The sequence below is a fragment of the Podarcis vaucheri genome, assembly GCF_965113315.1.
Source record: "Podarcis vaucheri genome assembly, chromosome: 2".
Classification (NCBI taxonomy): domain Eukaryota; kingdom Metazoa; phylum Chordata; class Lepidosauria; order Squamata; family Lacertidae; genus Podarcis; species Podarcis vaucheri.
Genome location: NC_138760.1, coordinates 67,752,284 through 67,777,176, shown reverse-complemented (window position 1 = coordinate 67,777,176; position 24,893 = coordinate 67,752,284). Strand labels below are relative to the sequence as shown.

The following is a 24,893-nucleotide window of genomic DNA, read 5'->3' as shown; positions in this document are numbered from 1 at the left end:
GGACTGGTTCAGCAGCACACACAGGTCCTGCTTACCAAACGCAGTGTGTTCCCCGAAAATCGTTTGTTTGGCGAGCATTCACATAACGAGTCCACAATTTACGTGGATTCCCAAGGGAACATTTCTAATCTGGGATTTTTCCAATCCTTCTCCCCACTTATGGTTTCCTATTGAAATGGCTGCAGCCAACCAGCAAAAGAGAGAGAAAGGAGAAACTGATTTCTCCAGTCTCTCCTGCTCCCTGATTTGTCTGATTTCTCCTGCTCTCTGATGTGTCTGCCCGAAAATGGCTGCCACCAACCAGCAAAGCACAAGCAAGCAAGGAAGGAAGGAAGTGGGCAAACTCCAGCTGTTTGGGTATCTGAATCTGTGGTGTATATAGAAAGATATGGGCATAATTACATACAAATATAATTATGCATTCCTCCCACCACATACACGGAAGAACCTAATACAGCAATCTGAAAACTAAGTGCGGGAGTGTTCTCAGTTACACGTGTTTGATTATAACATTATGATGCAAGCTTCTGGCCTTCCCCCTTAGGTCTTGGACCCGAGTCCAAGGTTTATGTCACTCTTTGAAGCTCTTCATCCATCCTCTTTAAAACAGACTGCAACAAAATAAGGTGGCATTGGAGCAGCAAAATCTGAGGGCGTAACTAGTGTAATATTTGGCGGGCGGGGAGAGATGCTAGGCCACCCTTGTGACTCTTGTGCTGATTTCCTATTTGTAGGGAGCTTAACAAAGACGATCCTAACCTTGCTGTAGGACTAGGCCATGTGTTCATGCAGAGAGATTGATCTGTGCTCCATAGTTGGACTAACCTTGTCCCCATGAAATGAGCTGGTCAGTGGTGTTGGTCTGGGAGAGGTTTTGATGCTTTCATTGCTGTAAACTGCTTTGATTTTTTTTATGATATAGCAGCATACACATATTTTTTTAAAAAATAAGATTCCTATGAAAATTAGCATCAAAAAAATTCAGCTCATGTAATTGTAACTACAGTGCAACTACTCATTCTACATGTCTATTTTATACAGACAATCTACCATTTGCACACATCAGTGAAATTGTGTCAATATGAAACACCATTGAAAAAGCCTGCAAACACCCTATTCCATCCCACCCTGCCCCAGTCCACCCCTTTTCAAAACATTTTTGTGACATTTCAGGTCACTTCTGGGTTTTGCGCAGCGTGTGTGCGCGTGATTGTACACATATTGAACACGTGTAAATGGAGGGGTTGCCTATAGTTCATTTTCATCTTTTAATTTTCATCTGCTGCTATAATTGTTCCCTGTTTTATATACATTATAAAACGAAACAATAATAAAACACTTTACCCCCCAAAAAAACGTGTTTTTTAAGCTTGCGTCGGAAAATGTGATTTAATTCAGTATGTTTATTTTACTTGTATTAAATAAACACAGCTACATTCTTTGAAACTGCCCAGGTCTGCCTAATACTCTACTTGCCATTAGCATCCATTCAAGGACCGTATATGAAACTGGTTTTTTCCCCCCCACAGAAAAATAAAGCACTTGAAAAATTTCCTGCAGGAAATTCGCACCCCATCACCTGAGGTGGCCTGATTCTTCCCCACCTGCTCCCACAAAAGCCTTGCCCAAACCAAAGCCAATACCTTGAAGAAGCCAATGATTCCTACACCGTACTCAACACAGTACTTGTCCAGGAGCTCGCGGTTCCAGGCGTCCAGGTTCACATACTTCAGGATGTTCTCGTAGATGATCAGTGCAAAGCGCCCTCGGTCCTTGTCCGTCAGTGTGGGCATGTCCCCCTTCCCTGGAGCAATCTCCGTCAGGTATTTGAAGCGACTGGACTCCAAGATGGCCACTATCTCCTGGCCCAACTGGGAGTAGAGACTTTCCACAAACACAAGGACCAAAGGGTCTGTGCGAGAAGAATCCACCACTTTGATGGGCTTCAGCGGAAGCAGGCGAGAAGGGGCGACCTTCGGTTCATCACAGTCTGGGCTTGGGATGTCCCCTGAGGGCTCCAGTCCCCTCTTCCACCCATATAAATAATAGGCCGAGACAAAAACGCTGAGTAGGCAGAAGGCAAACAGCAAGAACAGCACCACCTGAGGAGACACCTGCCGGAAGCTCCTCCGAATCCTTACCAAAGTCATCCTTGCTTTGATAGAGTGTGTTCAGGTTCCTTCCCCACCCCACCCCACCCAGCCCCCCTCCCTCCCTCCAGATCTTGATGCAGGAAAGGACAATTTCCCTAAGAGGCAGCGTGTGTGTGTGCACAATCGCCCCTGTGGAAGTCCGTTATCCCTCCTGGTCTTTTTTCATGTCACCATGGCAAATCCATTCAGAGTTCCTTTCTGAGGCAGAAAAACCAAGCGCTTCGCATCATCACTGACGCATCATCAGGACGGAAATTGGGCAGTCTTGGGGTTCCGGAACATCTCTCAACAGGTGGAGACGCATGGCGAATCCTTGGGCGTGTACCAGAAGCGTTGTTCTGCGTTTAAAAGAAAAGGGGCAAACAAGGTATTAGCAAATTCCCTCTGGGAAGAACATAGTCTCACAACCTGGAAGATCCCACAAACTCAAGCCGCCTCCCAAACACAGCATATTCCCACAGAGAAACCTTTATTTATGGACCCCTCAGTGGTCCATGCCTTTGATGAAAAGGTTGCCACAGCTGAAGTTGGCCTGGACCGATAAAAGGGTAGGGAAATAAACTTTGCACGCGTTCAGGCGCTATGCCACTTATCCAAGGGAGTGCACTTGTTTTTATCTCCAGGCATGGCAAGAGTTGGACTGTGTCAAATTGATTCTTGTGAGCAGCAGCGTTCTCCCTGCCTGCACCCCTATATGAATCCTACCTCCCTTTTAACTAAAACTATTTTTAGGGGAGGGGGGCTTCTAGGGCTTTTCTATCTCACAGAAGCTTTTTGGAATAAAAAGCTAAGGAAATTCAAGATGTTTTGCATGTGTGGTGTTTAAATGCAAATGTAGCTTGCTGGGTCCTCCCGGGGCCTTTAGTCTGCATAAGGCAGATAGTGCATTACAGGCCAGCTTCAGCCCTCAAGCTCAGCTTTCATTATTAGGCTAGATATGTAGGTCTACAGCCCCTCCTCCCACAAGCTCATTCTTGGTGTACCAGTCAAAGGGCCAGCTGCCATACAATCCAGAGGCCTAAACACCCAGTGGGCACAGGGAGAGCCCGCAGTTTGCTTTCCCAGCGTAGTTGTTCACCCCCACATAGCTTTGAGGAAGCCGCCACGCACTCTGCACCTGCTTCAGCTTAGTGTCAATCACTTGCCAACACACCACAAGAAGCCTTTAATACTTAATAGTTCAACAGTGCAGAGAACCGTAAGAATACTGCTGTTTCTTTGTACACTTAAGAAAAGCCAGAGCGGGGGCCCGTTGCCCAGCTTTAACCCACAAAAAAACCCCAAAAAAGTGAAACAATTCTGATTTCGCTCACAGAGTTTGGAACAGCCATTCCAAGGCCAGCACCCAGGAAAAGACCACAGATTCAAGCCACGTTTCACCTGCAACTCCTAAACACCTACAAGATGCCCTGCTGTTAAGAAACAGCCTCAACAATCCACACAGAGGCAAAACTTCCCATTTGATGCTTTTCCAGATTTACTTTTTCCCCTAAAAAGAGCAAACCCGGCCACCTATTTCTATATAACCAATTTGCAGTACAAAGCAAGGAAGTTTTGTATCTTATAAGATATATGGTAATGGTTTGGGGTCGGGTGGTTTTTTTTTTAAGGCCAGTGACATATTTAGCACTCAGGACACATCTGAAGCTGACACTTGCATTGGGAGAAGGAAATATCCCACATTGGCAGCAGTGGGGATTTCTTCCCAACACAATTGCCAGCATCGGAGGAGGGACTTTCCACAGCGAAAAAATGATTAAAATCTCCCTCCGCGCTTGTTGCAGTCTGGACAACCTCAGTTTAGAGTAGCTGTTACAATTTGCATTGTTAAATGATCCTTGTGGTCCCTTCCAATTCTACGAAAACCTCCAGTTAAATGGAAAGGCACATTCAATGGGTCACATTTCATTTGGCCCCCAGGGATCTACAACACGATTATGCTACTCCCCTTAAAAGTCATCTGTGCATAAGCACCTGAAACTTTCAAAGATGCACATCCACAGTCAATGTTCAGGTGCAAGTCAGAGCCAAGCATCTGGCAAAGCTTCCAATACCTGATCCAGGCATGTTTAGACTTGCGCCGACAATTCAATACCGTTTTTCTTCAGCTTCCCTACTTACAAAAGGGTTAGTAGAAGCAAACAAAACAAAACAAAAAAGTGACGAGGACTCCTTATTCTTTCAGCTAAAGTTCACAAGTGAGACGGCCGATAAGTCATGGGGTTACACACTCTTTCAAATCCTAGGACCCTTTTTGTTGTGTTGTGCAACAGATCTTCCTACACACACACAGAGAGAGCCTCTACAGTATCATTATATGTTAACAACTCCTTTGCAGAACAGCAATACTCATGGTCCACCAATATGGCTGCCACCAACTACCAGAAACGTTCAGTTCCATCAACCAGAAGAAAAAGGCTCCTGCGCGCCCTCCTGAAGCAGAAACCTTCTTTTTAAAGTTTTCAGGAGCACAAGGAAGCAGAGTGGGTCTTTGGAAAATGGTGCTCAGCACACTGGGAAGCACCCCCATCAATGCCGCAGGTATGAGAGAAAGGGTTTTTACACACACCGCTGCCCCCTGAGCACAGCAGGTTCAAAAAGGGGTGCATCTGCCTGTCCCTGTACAGCAAAGACAGCTCTACCAGACACCATGGCTGGCCACCAAAACCCAAACATGTGGCCTCCTGAAGCCACCTTTCAAGGGCATCAAGTGTTCAAGTGCATCCCGGAAAAACAACTCTAACATGCAACACAAGCGGTGCTCAAGCCAACTGGCTGCGGGTGTTTGACACAACAGCAAAGAGGAAACTCTTGTCTAAACATCATGAGGGTAAGCCTTCCACTCCACCGAGGGAAAGAGCATGGTGAGCTGTAAACAGCCACGCAGCGCAGGAAGAGAGCAAGGGCCATCTGTCTGTTCCGAAGACAAAACAGCCTGAAACGCAGTGACCTTTGGATGAGTGATTCAGATACTGACCTTTGGTATTCCACTCAAGTTCTCCTATCGTTTGAAACCCAGCCTCCTAGTTTTCTATGCAACAGGCTTAACGGCGAGGCACATGTACAATAAGCAGTCCAGTAAGTATCCCACAAATGTTTAACATCTGCAAAATCTGGAAACACAGAGCCTGCACGTCCTGGTTTAGTTGCTGTGTTTAGTTACACTGATCTCTTGTTACTTGCCAGCCTCTCCTCCCAATTGTTCTTCTGCTCTCCTCCTTTTAAGCCCAGCTCTGCTGTGTTCGAAGAGTTGCCCAGGGACAGCTGGAAGGTCACCACCGGCAGCACCCTCTGGACTGAAGTGGAGTAGCAGCCAATGGCCTGCTGCCTTGGACTTTCGCACCTTAGCAGGTGGAGCAAAGCTATTAATAGACTCCAGCATGAATCAACCAGCAATCCAGGGGAGGCTTTTCTAAAGGCCACCACAGAGAACCTCCCAGCTCTCGGGTGCCCTACTGAATCGTAGCTTGGAGGCTTCTGGCCAGGGCTGTTTCCAATTTTGTCTGCCCCCTTTCAAAACTTTAACACATTTGTGCATCATGCAAGGGGACAGTTGCCGCCTTATTGCAGTGGAAGAAGCAAGCACCCAACCCCTAAAGTGGATGTTGTGTGAGACGCTGCGAGCAGAAGGATGGAGATGACTTTAAAAGGGGGGGGGGAAGTATCAAGTAAAATCAACAACAGTGCGATTAAAAAGGAAGCTGGTTGAAAAGTAGTTTGGATTAATGCCAGGCTTAATCAAGTCATTTCCCCTCCTGCCTGAAGCGAGGAGATAATGGAACTGGGGACAGGTTTAATTCCAAGAGTAGGAAAGATTTGCCCACCAGGCCTCTGAAGTGCCACAAAAAAGGCCTGAAGCCAGACCTCCTAGACTATCGATTTCTTACCTTCACTCCTTTTCTGTTCCTTAGAAATGCCTGATCTGTCTCAAGTGGGTGTAAAACATCAAAATCAAGGTTTTTTTATGTTTATGCAAGGCAAAGAGAGAGAAATAGAACCATCCCAATATTTGGAAAGATCACAATTATCACCGTAGAAACCACAGAAAAATGCCCATACTACTAGAAAGCCAGGGCAAAGCAGCTATGCCAATATGACACAGGTAACCCCATACTGTATAGCTAGATCGCTAGCTCAGCCATGACTGAGATCCTGGACAGAATCCATCTGATATAGAAAAAATAGGGATGGTTGGCTTTTGCTGCCCAACTCCCCAAGGGACTGAGTCCCTGAAGTCCATGATCAGTCAGAGATGAATGGGTGGAGGGAGGAGGCAGTGAAAGCAAGGCAGATATTTATTTTTTCTGTTGCAACAGAGTTCCCTCCCTTCCTAGCAAGGAGGCAAGAGAGACCCAGGAACAAGAAGAAACGTCTCTTTTAAGGGATTGCATTTTGTTGTGGGAAAGGAGGAAATCGCATCACGCATAAAGTGGGGTTTCTGTGTCTCAGGCAGGCCAAGGTGTGATATTCCTGAGGATTTAGGAAGTTTTACATAGCTCCAGACACACAGTTTACACAAATTACAGCATTTGACACAACTCTTTGCATTATGCTAACTATCCTGCCATAGAAAGTAAGCAGAATCATGCTCTTCTAGTAAAATGCCATGAGATCACAGAATCAATGATTCATTAAATTTATTACTACATTTATATGCCACTTTTTCTACAAAGAGCTCATTCAAAACCCACTGATGTAGTGCCATATGAAAGGATTTAATTTCAATAATGTTTGAATCCTCAGAATTCAGACTAACATTTCCAACAATCCTTCTAAGCACTGAGGGTGACATCAGAGCAGCTAAGCCCATCCATGGCAGTCAGAAAGGCCATGACTTCTCTGCCAACACTCTCTCTGTGGCATCACATCAAACCACTGGAATAAAGAGGCACTGGCAACTCCCTACTGCAAATGGTGGCAGTAGGAGTAACAGTGATGATGATGGTTGTTGTTGTTGTTGTTTCCTAGCATGAAGCATAGCATTTGCCTATTGTCCAAAGGAATTTCCTGACTATAATACCATCCCGGAACCACCATAATTACTAGAATCTCTAACTATACGTCATCCATTTACAGTACTAGGATTTCTAGCTATATTTTATAATACTACCCATAATGCTGAACTAAAGCAGCCCATATTCCTTACTGATCATTCATAAATCAAACCACCTTGGTTTTTAATGTCTGCACAGCACTTAGTAAGCATTAGGTGCTTTACAAGCGATTATTAGCAATAATGTATTATCTGTATGATACTATCTGGGCAACTTTAAAAGGACCCTCAGCTACAGACCAAATCTGCCTGGCACAACTACATTAGTCAACTGGATGTAGACAAGACATCACAGATGAACATTTATATGACATAAACAGATACATCACACAATAAAGTAGGTTATTAGATGAGAAGTTTTCCCTTGATAAACTAGCACTTATAGGTGAGTGAGCTTTATTCAAAGTAGTCCCACTGAAATTAATGGCCATGACCAACTTAGGTCTGTTAATTTCCGTGAGTCTGCTCTGAGTGAAAGTTACCGTAGCTGAATTCCAGACACCGTGTATGTATGTATGCAAAGACATTTGAATGCAAAGACTTTATTTCTGAGCTCATGAAATGGCAAAAAGAGTAAGTGAGCCCACAACTTGAAACTTGGTTACGTTCTTACAGCCAAACAAAACCAATGTACTACTACTTGAAATTCTGTGGGCAACGAGCTGGAAGAGACTGTGGAAACTGAACCAAATTTGTTTGTATTTGAAGGTTGCTTTGGGATGTTTATTTTCTTCCCCCACTCCGCCTGCCCTACAAATCAACGGATCTAGGGGCGAAACTACACATAATGTGTAGCGTGTAGATTCCTTTCCCCTTTTATTTTTATTAATTGCATGCGCACAGGAGGCAATCCTTAACTTGGAAATGCGGCATATGTTGTGTGGGTGTGGGAAGACTTCTCTCTTCCCTCCACAGCACAATCGGAACTAACATCTCTTGCCCTTCCCCACAGCTAGAACACTTAGGAAGTAACTTCTCACTACCGCAACAGGAAAGATTCCCCCCACATACACACACACACCCCAAACATTATAGTAGCATGAGGGGTGGGTGCTCATGTTCAGTTTCAGTTCTGACAATGCTGGGGAGAAGAGATAAATTTCCCCTCTCTGCATGTGGCCTTCCCAGTAAGGATCACCCTGTTTGTACCTGTAATTCATCAAAGTAAAAAAAGGAGAGATTGCTGCACATAATTTGTTCAGTGTAACGCGTCGTTTGGCCCTCAAAAGGGCAAAACTACCACGGAAATGAATGAAATTCCACAATATGTCACAGATTATGCTCCCCGCCACACAACATTCCTACGATTTTTATTATTATTTAGTATTATGATGGTGATTATTAGGCCGCTTTTCTGGGGCAAGCGCCCATCAAAAAGGATAAAGGAAAAGTAATACGTATTTTAAAATAAATACTTAACACTACCACTCAACGCATCACGTAAAGAAGGGTTTTTAAAAGCAGAACTGAAAAGCACACAATTCAGCCAGACCACCGCCCAGCTAAGAAACATCACACCCGGAAGGCCATTTGGGGAAAGAAGGGAAAACATTCTTCAGGGGCTTCCGCAAATGCCTCCAGTGTAGAAATGGCCCCAACTGCGTTGCTTTGGGGCCACCATAGGAAACGACAATAGAGAAGAGTATAGGCAGTCCAAAGAAAAGCATAGGCCCAAACCATTTGGGATTTTAAAGATCTAGAAATGCATGGTGTGAATGGATCATCCTAGGTTTTGTAATTAAGACACAATATAGCTAGGCAAGAAGGTGACTTTTTGCACAGTGAAGCAGTGTTGCGAATTCTCTGAAACCCACCCCCACTGCCCCACAAAGAAACCCAGTACTGCAAGCATGCTATTTAATGTATATTTGGGGGACGGAGGCAGGGAGTATATGTCCAATTCAAATGAAAGTTCAAAAAAGAATACAGTTGTTGTGTAAGAAATATAGAATGAAAGAACTGAACAATTATTTTGCAAAGGGTTAATTAAGCGTTGGTTTCAACTGCAACCTGTCTCTGTAAGACACACCTTCGCAGGCAAGGCTCCAATCTCCAGAGGAGTGCGTTTTTTTGTATTAAAAATCAGCAAGAGAAATCATTTCAAAGTTTCCTAAGAAAGATGTTTTTCCGGCAGATTCTCCCCCAGAACAGCATTTTGTTCTCCTAAACCCAGCTCAGCACCTTCGTTTGTCAATCAGAAGTTTTCCCCAAAGGCAGTTGCTTTTGAGTGACAGGAGCACTGCCACGTTTCAACAAGTTCCTCTGCTGGAACTGCAAGAATAAATAGCCCTTTTAATCTCCCAAAGTGCTTACTAGACATTAACCATTAAGCTCCCTTTCCCCTCCCCACAAAGAGAGCACACCCCCAGCATTTCTTCCTCTGCAGGAAAAATTAGCATTTCTAATATAAAAGGGGGGTGTGAGGTGGGGGGAAGAGATAAAACTAATCAAGAATCCCACCTTGGAACCACCAGATGGGTTTTTTTTACTCTGTTTCTACCATTTACAATAATTAACATCCCGCCAACCTGCCGCCTGCTGCCTTCACTAGTCATCTTTCCTGCATGGAAGGAAAGTCACAAGCTCTCGTTAGTGACATCAGAGTTCCCATGGCTACTACTGACAGCCAACAGATTTAATGTCAATGCATGGAGAGGCAGGATAGGCAATAGTTACTGACAGGAAAAGATTAGGCATTCATCTTTAATCACCAACAATAAAGGGGCTTGGGTGACGGTGCATACACACACACAACCCGCAAATCAACTTTTGCTCTAATAAGGTGCTCTCATCATATTGTGCTGGTTTTGTTCATAGTAATAATAACAGTGAGCGATGCTGCTGTTCCTGCTACTTATGCAGCAAGGTTAATAGGGTCCACCCTAGTAAAAAAGTTCTGTGCAATTCAGAGCTGATGTTTGGGACCTCCATGTGCTGATTCCCCAATCCAAACCCAGTTCCAAACAGCTCCCAGTTGCCAATCCAGAGGGGAAAGGGATGCAAGGATGATGAAGTAGTAGCAACAGGACTTCGAAGAATATATGGAAATAATGCATTTCCTTCACTTCATATAATTTGTACTTACTTCCCCAGAGTCAGGGGAAGGGAAATAAAGAGGTTGCTAACGAGATCTAAATAATTATAAAGACAAGGAAATAAAGCTATTAGGACAGTGTTTCCTAAACTTTTCATAAGCAATGGGCATTTTTTAATCACTAAGTAGGGGACGGCTTCATAGCTAGAGACCATGAAAGAGCAAGAATTGCCTGGCATGAATTGCTGATCTAGGCATGGAAGCACAAACTAGGAAACATAACAAAACCTGTGTTCAATACCTGGCTCTATGGGTTTTACAGAATTTTCTACTCAGGCTGTGTTCGCATTTCATGGTAAATCACTTGCTGTGAATGTGTACTACTTCACTCCTTCCCTTGTAGAAGCAGGAACAGCGAACCACAATCCCACGCTTCGTTTTACGTCCCAACAAGAAATCATGGTTTGTTTTGCTCCACACAAGTGTGAAGCAAAGGTTTGTCCTTGGCTTAGCAATTTTGGAGCAAAACAAACAAATACCCCCAGTTTGGACATGGCGCTGGGCCAGGGGTTGTGATTTGTTGTTTACATTCACACTACGAGTAGAACAAAGAGGGAACAATCTGCATCTTCATGGTAAATCATTAACTCTGGTTTTCTGTGAGGCGCAAACTGAGCCATGGAGATTGGTTTGGTGCAGAATACATCCAACCATCACAAAAGCCCAATCACCTTCTAGTTTCCAAATCTTTAATAATTATTTTATGGAACCATGCATATAATCCCCTAAACAAGGCAGCAGAATTCTGCCCTATCAGCACAAGTATGCATAAGTACCCTAATCACAGCAATGCAGAATTATAGTTGCTCCTCCAATCCCATGTTCACAGGCACTGGAACATTATGACTGCTTTATTCCCAAGTTCAGAGCAGTGCTGAAATGAAGTATCAGACAGTCAAGCATTCAAATGGAACAGATGAATATTAAGGGGAAACTGCTAGGGGTGGCAGAGTTAGATCTGAGGTCCATTAACTTAGTAACAGCTACAGGAATCCCCCTTCCTCCTTTCACCCCCCCCCCCCGCTCTCAACAAACAGCAAAAGGAAGAGAAAAAAAGAAAACGTGGAGAAGAAATATTCCAGTGTACAGGATTGGCTCTGGCACAAAAAGAAAACGGGATGAGGGGGGGAATCACTTACACCTTTAGATGCTTGCTGAAGTAGCAACTCAAATTTACCTTTTGGCCGTCTCGTGTCACTGCCCAACACACACACTCTAGTTCAGCATACTGTACAGAATGGAATTTAGCTCAGCATGACAAACAGAAACGCGTGGTTTTCCTTCTGCCGAGGCACCACTATTGCTCAATGCCCCTTTTCCTTGAGACCAAGGCAATTCCATCCCATGGAGTCCTGTAGAACAAATTCTACTGCATGCAAACTGTACGAGAAGCAATGGACTAGAACACACACACACTCAGCGTGAGCGACCACAGCCCCTTTCGTTATCTGCTTACACTCCACATTCCAAAGCATGGCTTGGGCACTGACAGCCATCTCGTAATCGTTTTCAAGGAGTCTGAAAGGTTGGAGGCGATGCACGGAAACTAAATGGCAGCAGGCCATGCCACAGGGGAAGAAGATATGACCAACCGCACCAGACAAGGTTGGCAAAATCCAGAGGACTTAAGCAGTGAACAAGATCACTAGTCAGACACCAGAACAATATGGCAGTTCTATTCCAAGGATGAAATAATTTTTTAAAAAAGGAATCAGACTATGTACAAAGAGACAGAAAGAGTGTGTTAATACACTACAAGTCCATCCTACCATTCCTTGGGACCGGGCCTTAACTCAGGGGCAGAAAGCCTCTTTAATACCATAACCATGTAGGGAGACTAATCTAGGATTGTATGCCTCTGGTAAACAGAAGCTTTCTGTTCTCAAATCCAGCCATGTGTTAAATAGTCAATTTTATTGCCTTTATCTTCCATGCTCTGTCTTCCTTTACCTAACTTCCGCTTCCAATCTACCAGATTACACTCTCTGTTTATGTGGAGGATAATCCTGTCCCTTTCCAAAGATCTGCTTAACAACACACAGAAACAGGCCAAATTCTCTTTAGTTGTGCTCCTCCTAACTGTGAGATGCTTCAGCTGAACATTAGCAGATGGGAGTAGAGTCCTTCAGAATACACATGGGAAGGGAGTGTATTTCGGAAATACAACGTTTTTCAGATTTTTAATTCTGCAAAGGTTTTTCTTTTAAAATGAACAAGCAGCCTTCTACACGCTTTCTAAGGTTGAACACTTTGGGGAAAGAACTGTACCGTGATTCCCAAGAGAAACATACCAAGCTAGAAACAGTACCTCTGAAGTGAAATCATCCCTTCAATGATTTTTGCTATTCCTTGCATCTGTTTCAGTTTTGGTTTCAAGCTTCTTGCAAAAAGAGCCCCAGACTATCAAAGAAAAGCAAGCCCACCACCTTCCCATAAGCCTCCTTCTCTGTTCTGTAGAACTGTTAAGCCACAGGACACCTATTCACCACTATAGCATTCTGGATCTGTCTACTGCATTCCTAAAAGGAATTAAGTTGCTTTGGAACACAGATATGGCTACAATTACACCAGAAAGTAAGTGGAAGAAACTATGGAACTCTTATGTCACACCAATCTGTATCTCCCTTTATATGGGAACTGTTCATCAAAAAATCTCCCACAGGTGGCATTGTAAACCAGTTCAGCTTTCACATATAACTTCACAGATGACATCATGTGGTTGGAGAGGCTGTAGGGTGCAAGGTATATTCTTCCATTTATTGTGGGAGTGCCTGTCTGAGCAAGAATTTTGGTTAGAGGTGTATCATGAACTTTCTGAAATATATAATATATAAGACTCCTATTCCACAGCTCCCCCTTTTAAACGTTTGGGAGGACCAAACTGCAATGGCATTCAAAAGGACTCATTACTTGGCTATTGGAAGCACTGAGAGTATCTATTGCGCAAACTGGAAGACATTGGATTACAAATTTCCTTGTGGTGTTAGAGCATGTTTATTTACAATGAAAGTAGCGACACAATTCAGATTCTTTATCACTTACAATTTCACTCCTAAAGTCACAAAGAAAGAAAGGTAAAGGATCCCTGGACGGTGAAATCCAGCCCTAAGTGGCTATGGATTGCAGCGCTCATCTTGCTTTCAGGCTAAGGGAGCCAGCATTTGTCCACAGATAGCTTTCCAGGTCATGTGGCCAGCAGGACTAAACCACTTCTGGGGCAACGGGACACCATGACAAGTGCCAGAGCACACGGAAATGTCATTTACCTTCCCGCCACTGCAGTACCTGTTTATCTACTTGCACTGGCATGCTTTTGAACTGCTAGGTTGGCAGAAGCTGGGACAGAGCAACAGGAGCTCACCCCATCGTGCGGATTCGAACTGCCAACCTTCTGATCGGCAAGCCCAAGATGCTCAGTGGTTTAGACCACAGCACCACCCGCTCCCTATAAAGTCATAAAGTCACAAACAAGGCTATAAACAAGGCTATCATAAGCAGCAATATCAGAAAGCATAATACTGGGCAACCCTAACTTAAAGCACTAATCTTAAAACAATGTATGTTTCCATTTCAAAATCCCTATGGAGCCATTCCTTTATTAAGTCAATAAAAACAAGAATCCAGGATTGCATTCTGTACAAGAAGCGCCACCCAAAAGAAGCAAGGTTTCACAAACAACTGGCAGGCCAGCTTCAATCATAACACAGATTTGATGCATATTTGTGGCCTGCGACAGAAATACCCATTAAGGCTATTTGCCTTCCATCTCTAGCCTGCCTTTCATTATCCAACAGATGAGTCCAAATGTTCTTTTGATATCCACTCCCCCCCCCTCTGCCCCCATCCCTTTATCCTCTGCCAAGCTCATGCTTGGTGTGGAACCTGTCATAGGTTTACAAAATCCACCTACATTACAACATGAGAGGGCAGGAAATCTCTCATCTTTGTAGCTTCAAAGACAGTGGATATAACTCCTTCAAGCATTCAGTCAAGTGTGTTTTGCCTCCGAAACACTAAAGCAAAATGCTGGTGGGAAGAGGGGGAGACTTTATCCTCCCCCCCCCCCCGTGCTTGGCATTGGCATGCAGACGAAAGAGGCTCACCTTCTAACAATGTCCCAGCTCAGTCTCCTGAAGGCAGGCTCTCCTCTGTACTTAATTCAGCCTCTTCTAATCTGAGATCCCTGACAAACAGCATTACAATCAACCCAGCTTTCTAGGCAAACTCTCCACAACCTCCACACCACACACACACACACACACACACACACACACACACACACACCAGTTCCAGCTTGCTAGGCATCATGAAGCATTTGTTCCAAACTCAGTTCCTCTCCCCTCCCCTCACAAATCTAGGCCACCAGCTTTTCAGAGGGGAACGAAAGCAGCACATCCTTGAAAGTTTTGGGGCAAAGGGAGTGACTAACGTGCCACATTAAGGTCAGGAAGACTGAACACGGCCAATGGGCAGCCTACCCTTTGCAACTGACACAGCAAAAAGGGTCCATCATCTTTTAACGTTTAAGCCAAATGAATGCGTGCATATGCCCTCAGCATTAATATACATGAGACTGCTTGTTCTTTCCAGCTCCTTAGTTAAAAGAAATAAAAATAAAAGCGGTTTACATTTTCCAGAGTGTTTATAAACACGGCTTGTTTTAAAATGAAATGTAAAGAACGTAACACAATGTCAACCAGTCTATTAAAACTTAATGCTGAGAGCATCTATCAAATAGACTGAACCAAAAGTCAGGCTTTTCATGTTAAAGAGAGGCAGCACCAGGAATATAATGCTTAACTTCAGAAGCCAGATAAGTGGTCCAATACATAATTTATTCTATTTAGTACTGTGGGTTTCTTACCAGACCCAGGAACCAGCAAGTCACCACAACTGCTAGAATTACGGCAATGATATCCTTTATAAAGAATCATCCACAGAAGTCAAATGGAAGGCTAGGTACACCTGTTTTATGCTCTCCTGCTACCTCAGCAATGTGTTCAGTTCTCAAATTCCAAATATTTTGGATTCCAAATATTTATGATTCTTACCAAACAGACAGCATGGACATTTCCTGGGAGTGGAGGAGAGCATTTTTTTGTCAAATTGCTTGTAGAAAATTGTTGACACTTGCAGCACATCACTAAGCATATCAATTAATCATATCAGCTCAGAAGCCTCATTTTGTTAAATAGGGCTTATTTCCAAATATATGGATAAGACTGTGGCCTTATAAACAACTGCCTCTGCATAGCATGCTTGCATATGAACAGAAAAATTCATTTCCTGACTAAGCAGATATTTATCTCCAGTACAAAAGGACCAAAGGTTTTTGATTGCTCCTTTATTTATCTGCAAAGCATTGGGAAGTAATCAGCTGAAACTAACGGACCTATCTTAGTCATGGTCATTAATTTCAGTGGGTCTACTCTGAGTACAGCTTAACATAATACCACCCGATATGTCTAAATTGCTATAGCAAATATGTAAGTACACAGGAAACCTATGAATTTCAGCATGGGAAATTTCAGTCAAAGGATTTCAATCAATCCATCCTAACAATTCTCTTAACTTGCTGCCCTCCCAAAGTTTTGGACTACAACTCCCATGAGTCCGAGCCAGGACAGCCACACTGCATCTGAAGGGAAATGTAGTCCAGAACAGTGAGAGGACAGTGGGTTGGGGAAGGCTGCTCTACACTTCCTTTTGTGCACCAGTTTTAGTAACTGGAGATAACAGCTATGCAATATCTCAAAATGACTACAAGTGGCTGAAAATAAGCAAGACTCCACCAAATAATTCAACCACATGGATTCGGAAATTCCTCTCCACAGCCACACTAATTTTTTTACACAAAGAAAAAACTGTAGGAGAAAACATGTTAATGAGGAGTATCTCATAGCACCCTGAAGCCCCTCTCGAGGGGAAGTGGCTAATTGTACATATTCTGGAATTTCTCATACAAGCACACTCTTGTTTGTTCATTTCCCTGGTCAATTTGACACCCATTCTCCCAGCATTAGGCTACCTTTCAGTACAGGTTATATTTAGCTATCCTATCTAAAATCTATTGTACTTTCCGTCATCCAGAACCTCTGCCTTTTCAACCACTTATCACAGGTTATTTGTTTACAATGATGTTAAACAGCACAGGCCTCAGTCCCAATTCTTATTTTAAAAAGTAAAGGTAAAGGGACCCCTGACCATTAGATCCAGTCGTGACCGACTCTGGGGTTGCGGCGCTCAACTCGCTTTATTGGCCAAGGGAGCTGGCGTACAGCCAGCATGACTAAGCCGCTTCTGGCGAACCAGAGCAGCGCACGGAAACGCCGTTTACCTTCCCGCCGGAGCGGTACCTATTTATCTACTTGCACTTTGACGTGCTTTCGAACTGCTAGGTGTGCGGGAGCAGGGACCGAGCAACGGGAGCTCACCCCATTGCGGGGATACGAACCGCCAACCTTCTGATCAGCAAGTTCTAGGCTCAGTGGTTTAACTCACAGTGCCACCCGCGTCCCTGTTTTAAAAAGTATGCGCGTTCTATTGAAAGACTTGCTCAGCTTCACATCTAGTTTGGCCTGCTGTCGGTAGCAACTCCAGGGTCTGAAGCCTGTGCCTTTTTTCTAAATAAAAAAAGAAAAAGGCGAATAGGTGTTATACTAGCTATTTTCCATCTGAGGTCTGGTGAGAGATGACATACCCCACTTTATGAAACTATACTGTTTGTTTGAGATGCCCCACAGACACCCTTCCCCACAACAAATAAAAATAAAAATCCCAGCAAGGTTACACAGGAGAACAAGCTACAAAATGGGGTCCATGTGAACATCAGGTGGTGCACATTGTGCCCTGTCTCTAGGGTCACCCACAAATAGCTACTTGGCCCCAATGGCAGAATTGGATGCTGTGCTCAGAAAGATTCAGGCCAGCAGAACATGTGCTTTTTGCTTATTTAGCAGTGGTGCTTACCTGCTTGAAATCTTGCAAGGGAGGAGAAGATAGAACACGTTTTTCGGCTACCGCTAAATAACACTGTCAAATTCAGCCTTTGGCTTCCTCTATCAGCTTGTTTGCCTGCCAAGGTAGTTTCGCCCTGCAACGCCACAGTGCTACTTTATTCCCTCCCTCCCTCCCTCCCCGTCACACATTGTAAGATCCATCATTCCCCCACACACAATAAGAGAGAGGTTGCACTAAAAATAGCTTGATAACACCACTGTCTACAACAGCCAAATAACCCCCTTGCCCCAGTCCATTAGTCACCGTTTGTCAAGGGAAGCCACCAGAAGCAGCACCATTTTTACCTAGCGCAGTTTACTCCACTTCAGCTAAATCCCAAAGGCAGCCATCAAGCAGGTAGCCTGGACTTCTTCTGTACATTCAGGTAGCTTATCCAAACAGCTGTGCCAGAAAAGGATGCTCAACAGTTAATTGGGCACCTGGGATTGGTTTCTCACACATAACATGACTGAAGGGGGTCCACTGCAGAGATGAGAAAAGGTGACATATTGCTTGTTTCCCCAACGCAGAGCTTACAGTAAGACTACTGTTTAGCTAACTTCAGATTATCAAAAGTATGCTGTCGTTTGAAAAAAGAGAACAAATAAAAAAAGAGGTGCATAACCCTTCCCCTCCCCACCTTCCGTTTATGCTTCTCCTTTCCACAAATCCATTGCGTTTTATACCCGGGTTACTTCCCTGAAGAAGAATTTAACAAGCAAAGCAAAAGTTTTGAGGGGAAAGGTCAATGAATCTCACTTGGCAATTGCGGTAGCAACATCCCAAAAGCTTGCTGTTTATATATAGCAGTGCACAGAGAGCTTCAGCATTCTTTATTTGGTAGAAATTGCAATGTTAGGGCCTCTGTCTGGCGGCCTCTTGAAAAATGTGCACATGTTGCTCCCCCAGACCCTGACAAGCTAGGTGCACACTGTCACAGTGCGTAACAATTTGGCTTTCAGCAATGGCTGACAAAATTCAAAATCCACAGTAGGGCAATACCTTTATTACGATAAGGTAAAACATCATGGCATTGAGCAAGCCACTGAGGTTTTTAAGAACTCTTTTAGGCTGGACATTAAGCAAGCAACAGAAAGTAGGGTGGGGAGATGTTGAAGCCCATAACATCTGCAGTTTATAACAGTTTTAGGAAGGAGTGAAAGAGGTATTAAGCTAGGCTAGAATAGATTCTTCTTTTTTTGAGTGGATGAACATAACTACCCACCATTTCTGGCAGATGAATCCTGCACAGCAGAAGCATATGGCACCCAAATATTATTGCTAGCCATAGACTCAATTCTATTATACAAAATTTAATAAATAAATGATACTATGTCCTTTTAAATATGCTTGTGGGAGGGGGTTATTGGTTTGCTTTTGTTATTGGTTTTATTAGGAGGAGGAGGAGTTTGGATTTGATATCCCGCCTTTCACTCCCTTTAAGGAGTCTCAAAGCGGCTAACATTCTCCTTTCCCTCCCCCCCCCCCCAACAAACACTCTGTGAGGTGAGTGGGGCTGAGAGACTTCAAAGAAGTGTGACTGGCCCAAGGTCACCCAGCAGCTGCATGTGGAGGAGCGGAGACTTGAACCCGGTTCCCCAGATTACAAGACTACCGTTCTTAACCACTACACCAAACTGGCTCTTTTTATGCCTTTTGCGTTTTCATTTTGCATTTTTATGTGGTGAACCACCCTGTGATCTTCAGACGAAGGGCAGTTTATAAATTTAATAAATAAAATAAAATAAATATTAATTCCAGCAGGTGTGCTCTTAAGTTTGACTTAATGTCTCTTCCCACAGAGTGATATCCAGCTATTAAAGAAACCAAGCGTGCTGTGGTACCTTGAGACCATTTATTTTCATTTATTTTAATTGAACCAGGTTTTTTTAAATAACAATGAATATAAATTTGGAAAAGAACATAGCATACAGAACCACCTTCCTAAAAACGGCAAAGCAGCTTCTCTGATACAAAAGGAAAAATCTGCTTGTGTAAAAGTCTGCAAAAATTTCACCAACAACCAAGGTTGTGTGTATTTTAGGTTTCTGCACAAATGTATTTTGGGGTTCCAACTACAGGATTCTGGAACTTGTCAGCCTCTATAATGTTCTCTGATTGATGTCGAGCAGGTCAGAGGAGTTGAACAAGAATTACATGCAACAGGTCTTCTCTCCTTTAGCTACTTTCTCACTCTGGCTTCTTGCCTTGCCTCCTGCTTGGGTGTAACTTGCTAAACTAGGCCTGAGCGATGCCCTTAAAGACACAGTCACATTTATCCTTACAGCCGCAGCCTTGTTTTTAACACCAGAATTCTACAATGAATGCCAAATGCCTGGAAGCGTCAGAAGCTAGAAAGGGTGGCTTCAGCACCCTGCATACTTCCAAGCATTTTTCCAGAACAAGTACAATAACATAGACAAAATAAGGAAACGTGCACCAGCTTCCCTAATTTAAACAGGGTGCAGAATTTATTGTTTTTCTCCTCTGCAGACATATCCCTGGCAAAAACATTCAAAAACATCTTTCGCAAGGCCTCCTCTTGTGCCAAATAGCCATTTAGTCAAGTATCCAGTTTCCTACAGTGGCCAGCCAGGTGTGCCAGGGAGGCAGTAAACCTTCTCCTGCTGTTATTCCTCCACAATTGGTATTCAGAGGCATATTATCCTGAACAGGAAGGTCCCATAAAGGTTCCATCATGACCAGTGAGCCATTCATACTCATCCTCCTGGACTGGACAATCTCCTTTTAAAGCCAGTGTGATCTGCCTTTTCTGAAACTACTGTTTTTGAGGGTGTGTCTTCTTTGTTGAATGAGAGGTATAGCAATGCCAAGAATAAATAAAATATATTATAAATTACTTAATGCAATTGCCATCTCTCCATCCTTTGGGTTGGCCGACTCTGTCTCTCTCTCAGCAGCTCCAAGGCAAGTGTGAACATGCCTCAACTCTTCCCAATCTAAAATTAGCAATCAACAACTGACAGGGAGAGCAGCAGCACACATGAACTTTCATGAAGTAGAAAAGGCTTTTGACATTGTGGCGGAGGAACCAACCTAATGCTACTCCTCTTGTTCGTCTCATAACCTTGGAGACCCAGGCGCCCTACATGGAGAAGAGGAGAGAAGCAATGGTTTGCTTTCAAAGTTCCTCCTTTTAATTTCCACTGTGCACAGATCTCCTAGTCTAGTGGCAGCCAAACTCAGCCCTCAGCTGTTTGGGGACTACATTTCCCATCATCCTTGATCACTAGTGCTGTTAGCTAGGGATGATGGGAGCTGTAGTCCCAAAACAGCTGAAGGGCTGAGATTGGCCACCACTGTCCTAGTCACACTGGCCCTTTCAACATGCACACTTACCTTGGAGTCAGGAAACTGTGATACAAGGGAAGTGCATCCAAATTAAGCAAGCCTTCTGTGTTTTGAGTATGACTCACCCTGTGCTGCTCACTGGAAGGACAGATCGTGAAGCTGAGGCTCCAATACTTTAGCCACCTCATGAGAAGAGAAGACTCCCTGGAAAAGCCCCTGATGTTGGGAAAGATTGAGGGCACAAGAAGAAGGGGACGACAGAGGACGAGATGGTTGGACAGTGTTCTCGAAGCTACAAACATGAGTTTGACCAAACTGCGGGAGGCAGTGGAAGACAGAAGTGCCTGGCGTGCTCTGGTCCATGGGGTCACAAAGAGTCGGACACAACTAAACGACTATACAACAACACCACCCTGTGCTATCTGAGTGTTCTATTCGCAGAGCTAAAGAACTGTCAAGCCAGTTGCTATGCATTCATATATTAAAAAAATACACATTAAATTCTGATGACCCAAGAAGATGCTGGGCGAAGGTGCCACTGATGTACATGTGTCAATATATGTACTGAACCAATCACTGCATTCTGCAGAAGTCTAGTAGATACTATCTTATCAGGAAGACTGTTTCACACAATGATGGAATCAGCCTTTATGGTGACTGCACCTACCCTTTGGAACTCCCTCCTAGTGGTGCAACAATAAAACTCCTAGAACATTTGCAAAGTTAAGCAGGGTTGGGTATGGTTTAAAACTGCATGGGCCATCATGTGTGATTGAGTGTTGAGATTCCTGGATTGCAGTGGGTTGGATTAGATGTAGGGTTCCTTCCAACTCTACAATTCTATGATTCTTTTCTGGGTTGTTTCATTTAATGTTTTAATTTGTTTTAAACTGCTTTGAGATCCCCCCCCCTTAATATATAAAGCAGTATAGAATTGAAAGTGGGGGGGGGGGCAAGCCTTAAAGGTGGAGAGCTTTCTCCTACCAGCTACCTGCATTGGATTTGAACTTTAAAAATATATGTGCAATTTAAAAATGATGTTGATGCAATTTTTAATATATTTTATTGTATTGTGAAGTCACTTCACGATGCTTCACCAGGAAGCAATGTATAAATAATATACCTCTCCATCTTTTATTTCTCTTCTGATGCCACAATTACCAACCTGCAAGCACATATTTTCCTTATGAAAGCTTATTGTGGGGAGTATAGTGTTGAGCACTCCACTGAAACATACTTCAAAATGTCTGTATTCCCTTCCACACTGAATAATACCTCCTAACTCTGAAACTAACTTGCTGCATCATTTTAAAAATGGAACAGTGGGTGGGATAAGGAAAATCTGGGAGATGAAATAGCATACAATTCTTTAAACGGGGGGGGGGGGCTATTCCATTGCCAAGGATTTCAAAGATTTTCCATGATGCTTCTCAGGCAAAAATAAAAGAGTACACTGATAAGGTATAGAAGAGAGAGGAAGTCAACAACTCAGAGCCTCAGGAGATAACACCATGTAGAAAAGGGATGCATGTTCCCCAACAAGCTACAGAGGATTGACAACATGATTGAAAAATGTAGCAAGCATCCTTAGGGCTGGAGAGGGGATCTATTCAATGATGCCATGGGCTCAAACCCAAGAAAGCATGAACTGAAACTATAGAAAGAAACAAAGTGTGCAGAGTTTCTACTTAGTAAGGAGGAGACAGCAAATGGTGTGTGAAACTGGCCTAGGAAAAAAGGGAGTTAAATCAGCAACTTGGAAACACATTGTAAGAAATTGAAAAACACGAGCATTTTAAGAAGAAAAACCATTACAAAGTGCAAATGCTATACAGATGTGTGGAGGGAATATAGGATCCACTCCTGGCCCCAGATGTTCAAGACCTCTTTTTGCCCTCATAAAAAAAAATGTTGCTCCTTAAGTGTGGTGTGCATTTCTAATGTACTTTTGAAGTGTTGCACAAATGCTACAGGATTATTATCCAAGAATAATCCAGGAGCCTGAAGATATTATGCATATCAACTGGGTAAGGATAATATATTTCGAATCCCCGTGACGGGGTGAGCTCCCATTGCTCGGTCCCAGCTCCTGCCAACCTAGCAGTTCGAAAGCATGCCGAAAAGCGCAAACAGATAAATAGGTACTGCTCCGACGGAAAGGTAAACGGCGTTTCCGTGCACTGCTCTGGTTTCGGTGTTCCGTTGCACCAGAAGCAACTTAATCATGGTGGCCACATGACCCAGAAAAACTGTCTGCGGACAAACGCCAGCTCCCTCAGCCTGTAAAGCGGCGCCACAACCCCAGAGTCATCTGCAGCTGGACTTAACTGTCAGGGGTCCTGTACCTTTACCTTTAAGGATAATACAATCAGAGCACTTCCATCTAAGAGGTAAAGGCAAATAGGGAGATCTAGTTACTAACACCCTTGATTGGTAGACCTCACAAAGATCAGATAAAGTGAGCAGAAGTAGAAAGCCCTTTAGGGTGAAAGCCAACTCCAATCAAAATGCATAAAAGGGCTCTGAGTCAGTATTTAACAAGTTTTGTCATTTCTAATTAAGCAGAAAGGTGTGTGATCAATGTCTCCCTTAATCCCAGTGCGTTATTGCTTGCATTCACACTGGATCACAAGTCAAGATGTCCGTCCACACACAGCAAGCCTGATGACGGTTGCTGGAATTCCATTCCTGAGCTCTTACCTGAAAGCAAGCTCCGCTGAAATCAGTATGACATGGAAAATAACTTTTAGGAGCAGAGCATCTGAGCCTCAGGAAATCAGCTGCCCCCTTTGCTGAAAAACTAATTGCTACCCAGCTCCTAAATGTTCCCAAATGGAACAAAAGAGAAGCATTTGTTGTGCCACACGCTCAGCTTCTAACTGGCTGTTCTCCACACGATGGCAGGGTGTTTTCCTGCTTGTTGTTGACATCTGCATAGATCCCTTTAAACACACCATACTGGGGATTTACCTATCGTTTTGAAAATGCAGAAGTTGAGAATTGCATTCCAGGCAGGCCACTGGGGAGTGAAAGCAAACCAGGGTGGGGGTGGGGGGGTGGGATGGGAAGGAGTTTGAATAGCTGGTGTTACACCCCTGAGAACGAAGCCCCCTTGGCCCGAGAATGTTACAGTTTCTGCAAATTCTGAATGAGCACTTCACAATGCCCTGACTGACACTGATCCAGGCAAGACAATAACATCCTCCCAGACAGAATGAGAGATAGAGACCCCGCAACCCATCCCTGTTCTGCGCTCTCTCTGCTGATCGTTAACAGCTAGGCCACAAGCCTGTAAGTTGTTCTTAATAAATAATTCAGGTGTTCCCCCTCCTTCCCCGGCTGCTGGCTGCATTTCACATCCTGGGCTGCAGCTGAATCCAGCAGACAGGCATCAATAGAAAGCGAAATTACACAGCCTCAAGACAACCAGGGAAGCCAATAAAGAAGAAAGTTTTTGGGGGTGGTTTTTTTCCAGATCTGGATAACAAAAACCTGGGGATTTGGGGGCACTGTGAAGATAAAACTCCACGTGAGGCTTCAGAATTTATCCTTCCTCCTAAGCTAGGCCACATAGATCATTTGCCATCGTTATGTTAAATCAGCTTGGGTGCCTCAAACCCATCAGCCTCCAAGATTCTCGAGCTATTCCCCTTTCTCGCAGAGGCATAAAAGGGACAGGTGTGGTACTGGCGGATTTTCACAGGTAGTGCGATTTCCTTTTACAGAACAGAGCTGCAGGTGGCAGGAAAAGGCAGGGGAGATATCTTTTGGATATGCAAAGGATCAAGGTGCCTTCCTAGAATTAGGCCACTGAAGAGACATAACAAGAAGGCACACTAATAGGATCCCTATAGCCAAGGTGCGTTCAGCCTTTGTGGAGAGCGCAGTAGCTGCTGGATGAGACACGAGCAGCCCCTCTCTCTCTTCAAGGCAAGGAAGGTTTGTTTGCCTTCATTAATAAAACACATTTCTTTGATCAATGTATACTGCCCAACAGAGGCATATCCTCTGTATGAACAGCGGGAGAGGAAAAGAGATGGCGCTTTCTTCTTACAGAAATCACCTCTTTAGGTAGCTGCATATAGCTAATGTTCTGTTACTCTGCTCTCATGTTTTCTATCATTCAGTTGGGCTTTGAATGAGAGACTCGTGTTTCAGAGACATGAATTTAAGAGCTTATGGGCATTCTCGCCAGCCACTTTCAGGTAAACATTTAATCTTAGGAACTAATCTGCAAGGTCAAGGGAAAAAGCTACTCAATTAAAGTTCTGGCCCACCGACC

General features: G+C 43.8%; 1 protein-coding gene and 1 long non-coding RNA gene across 2 annotated transcripts in view; one reads left to right on the top strand and one right to left on the bottom strand.

Annotated features, from left to right (window-relative positions):
* NDST1 (N-deacetylase and N-sulfotransferase 1) overlaps positions 1–2,189 on the bottom strand; it is a 28,631-nt gene extending 26,442 nt beyond the window's left edge. The window contains exon 1 of the mRNA XM_082211764.1: positions 1,644–2,189. Within this exon, the coding sequence (XP_082067890.1) occupies positions 1,644–2,150 (507 nt within the window). The 5' untranslated portion in view covers positions 2,151–2,189. The remainder of the gene's footprint in view (positions 1–1,643) is intronic.
* Positions 1–24,893, top strand: part of LOC309526008 — a 154,139-nt gene that overhangs the window by 43,507 nt on the left and 85,739 nt on the right. The gene's annotated exons all lie outside the window — the stretch shown is intronic.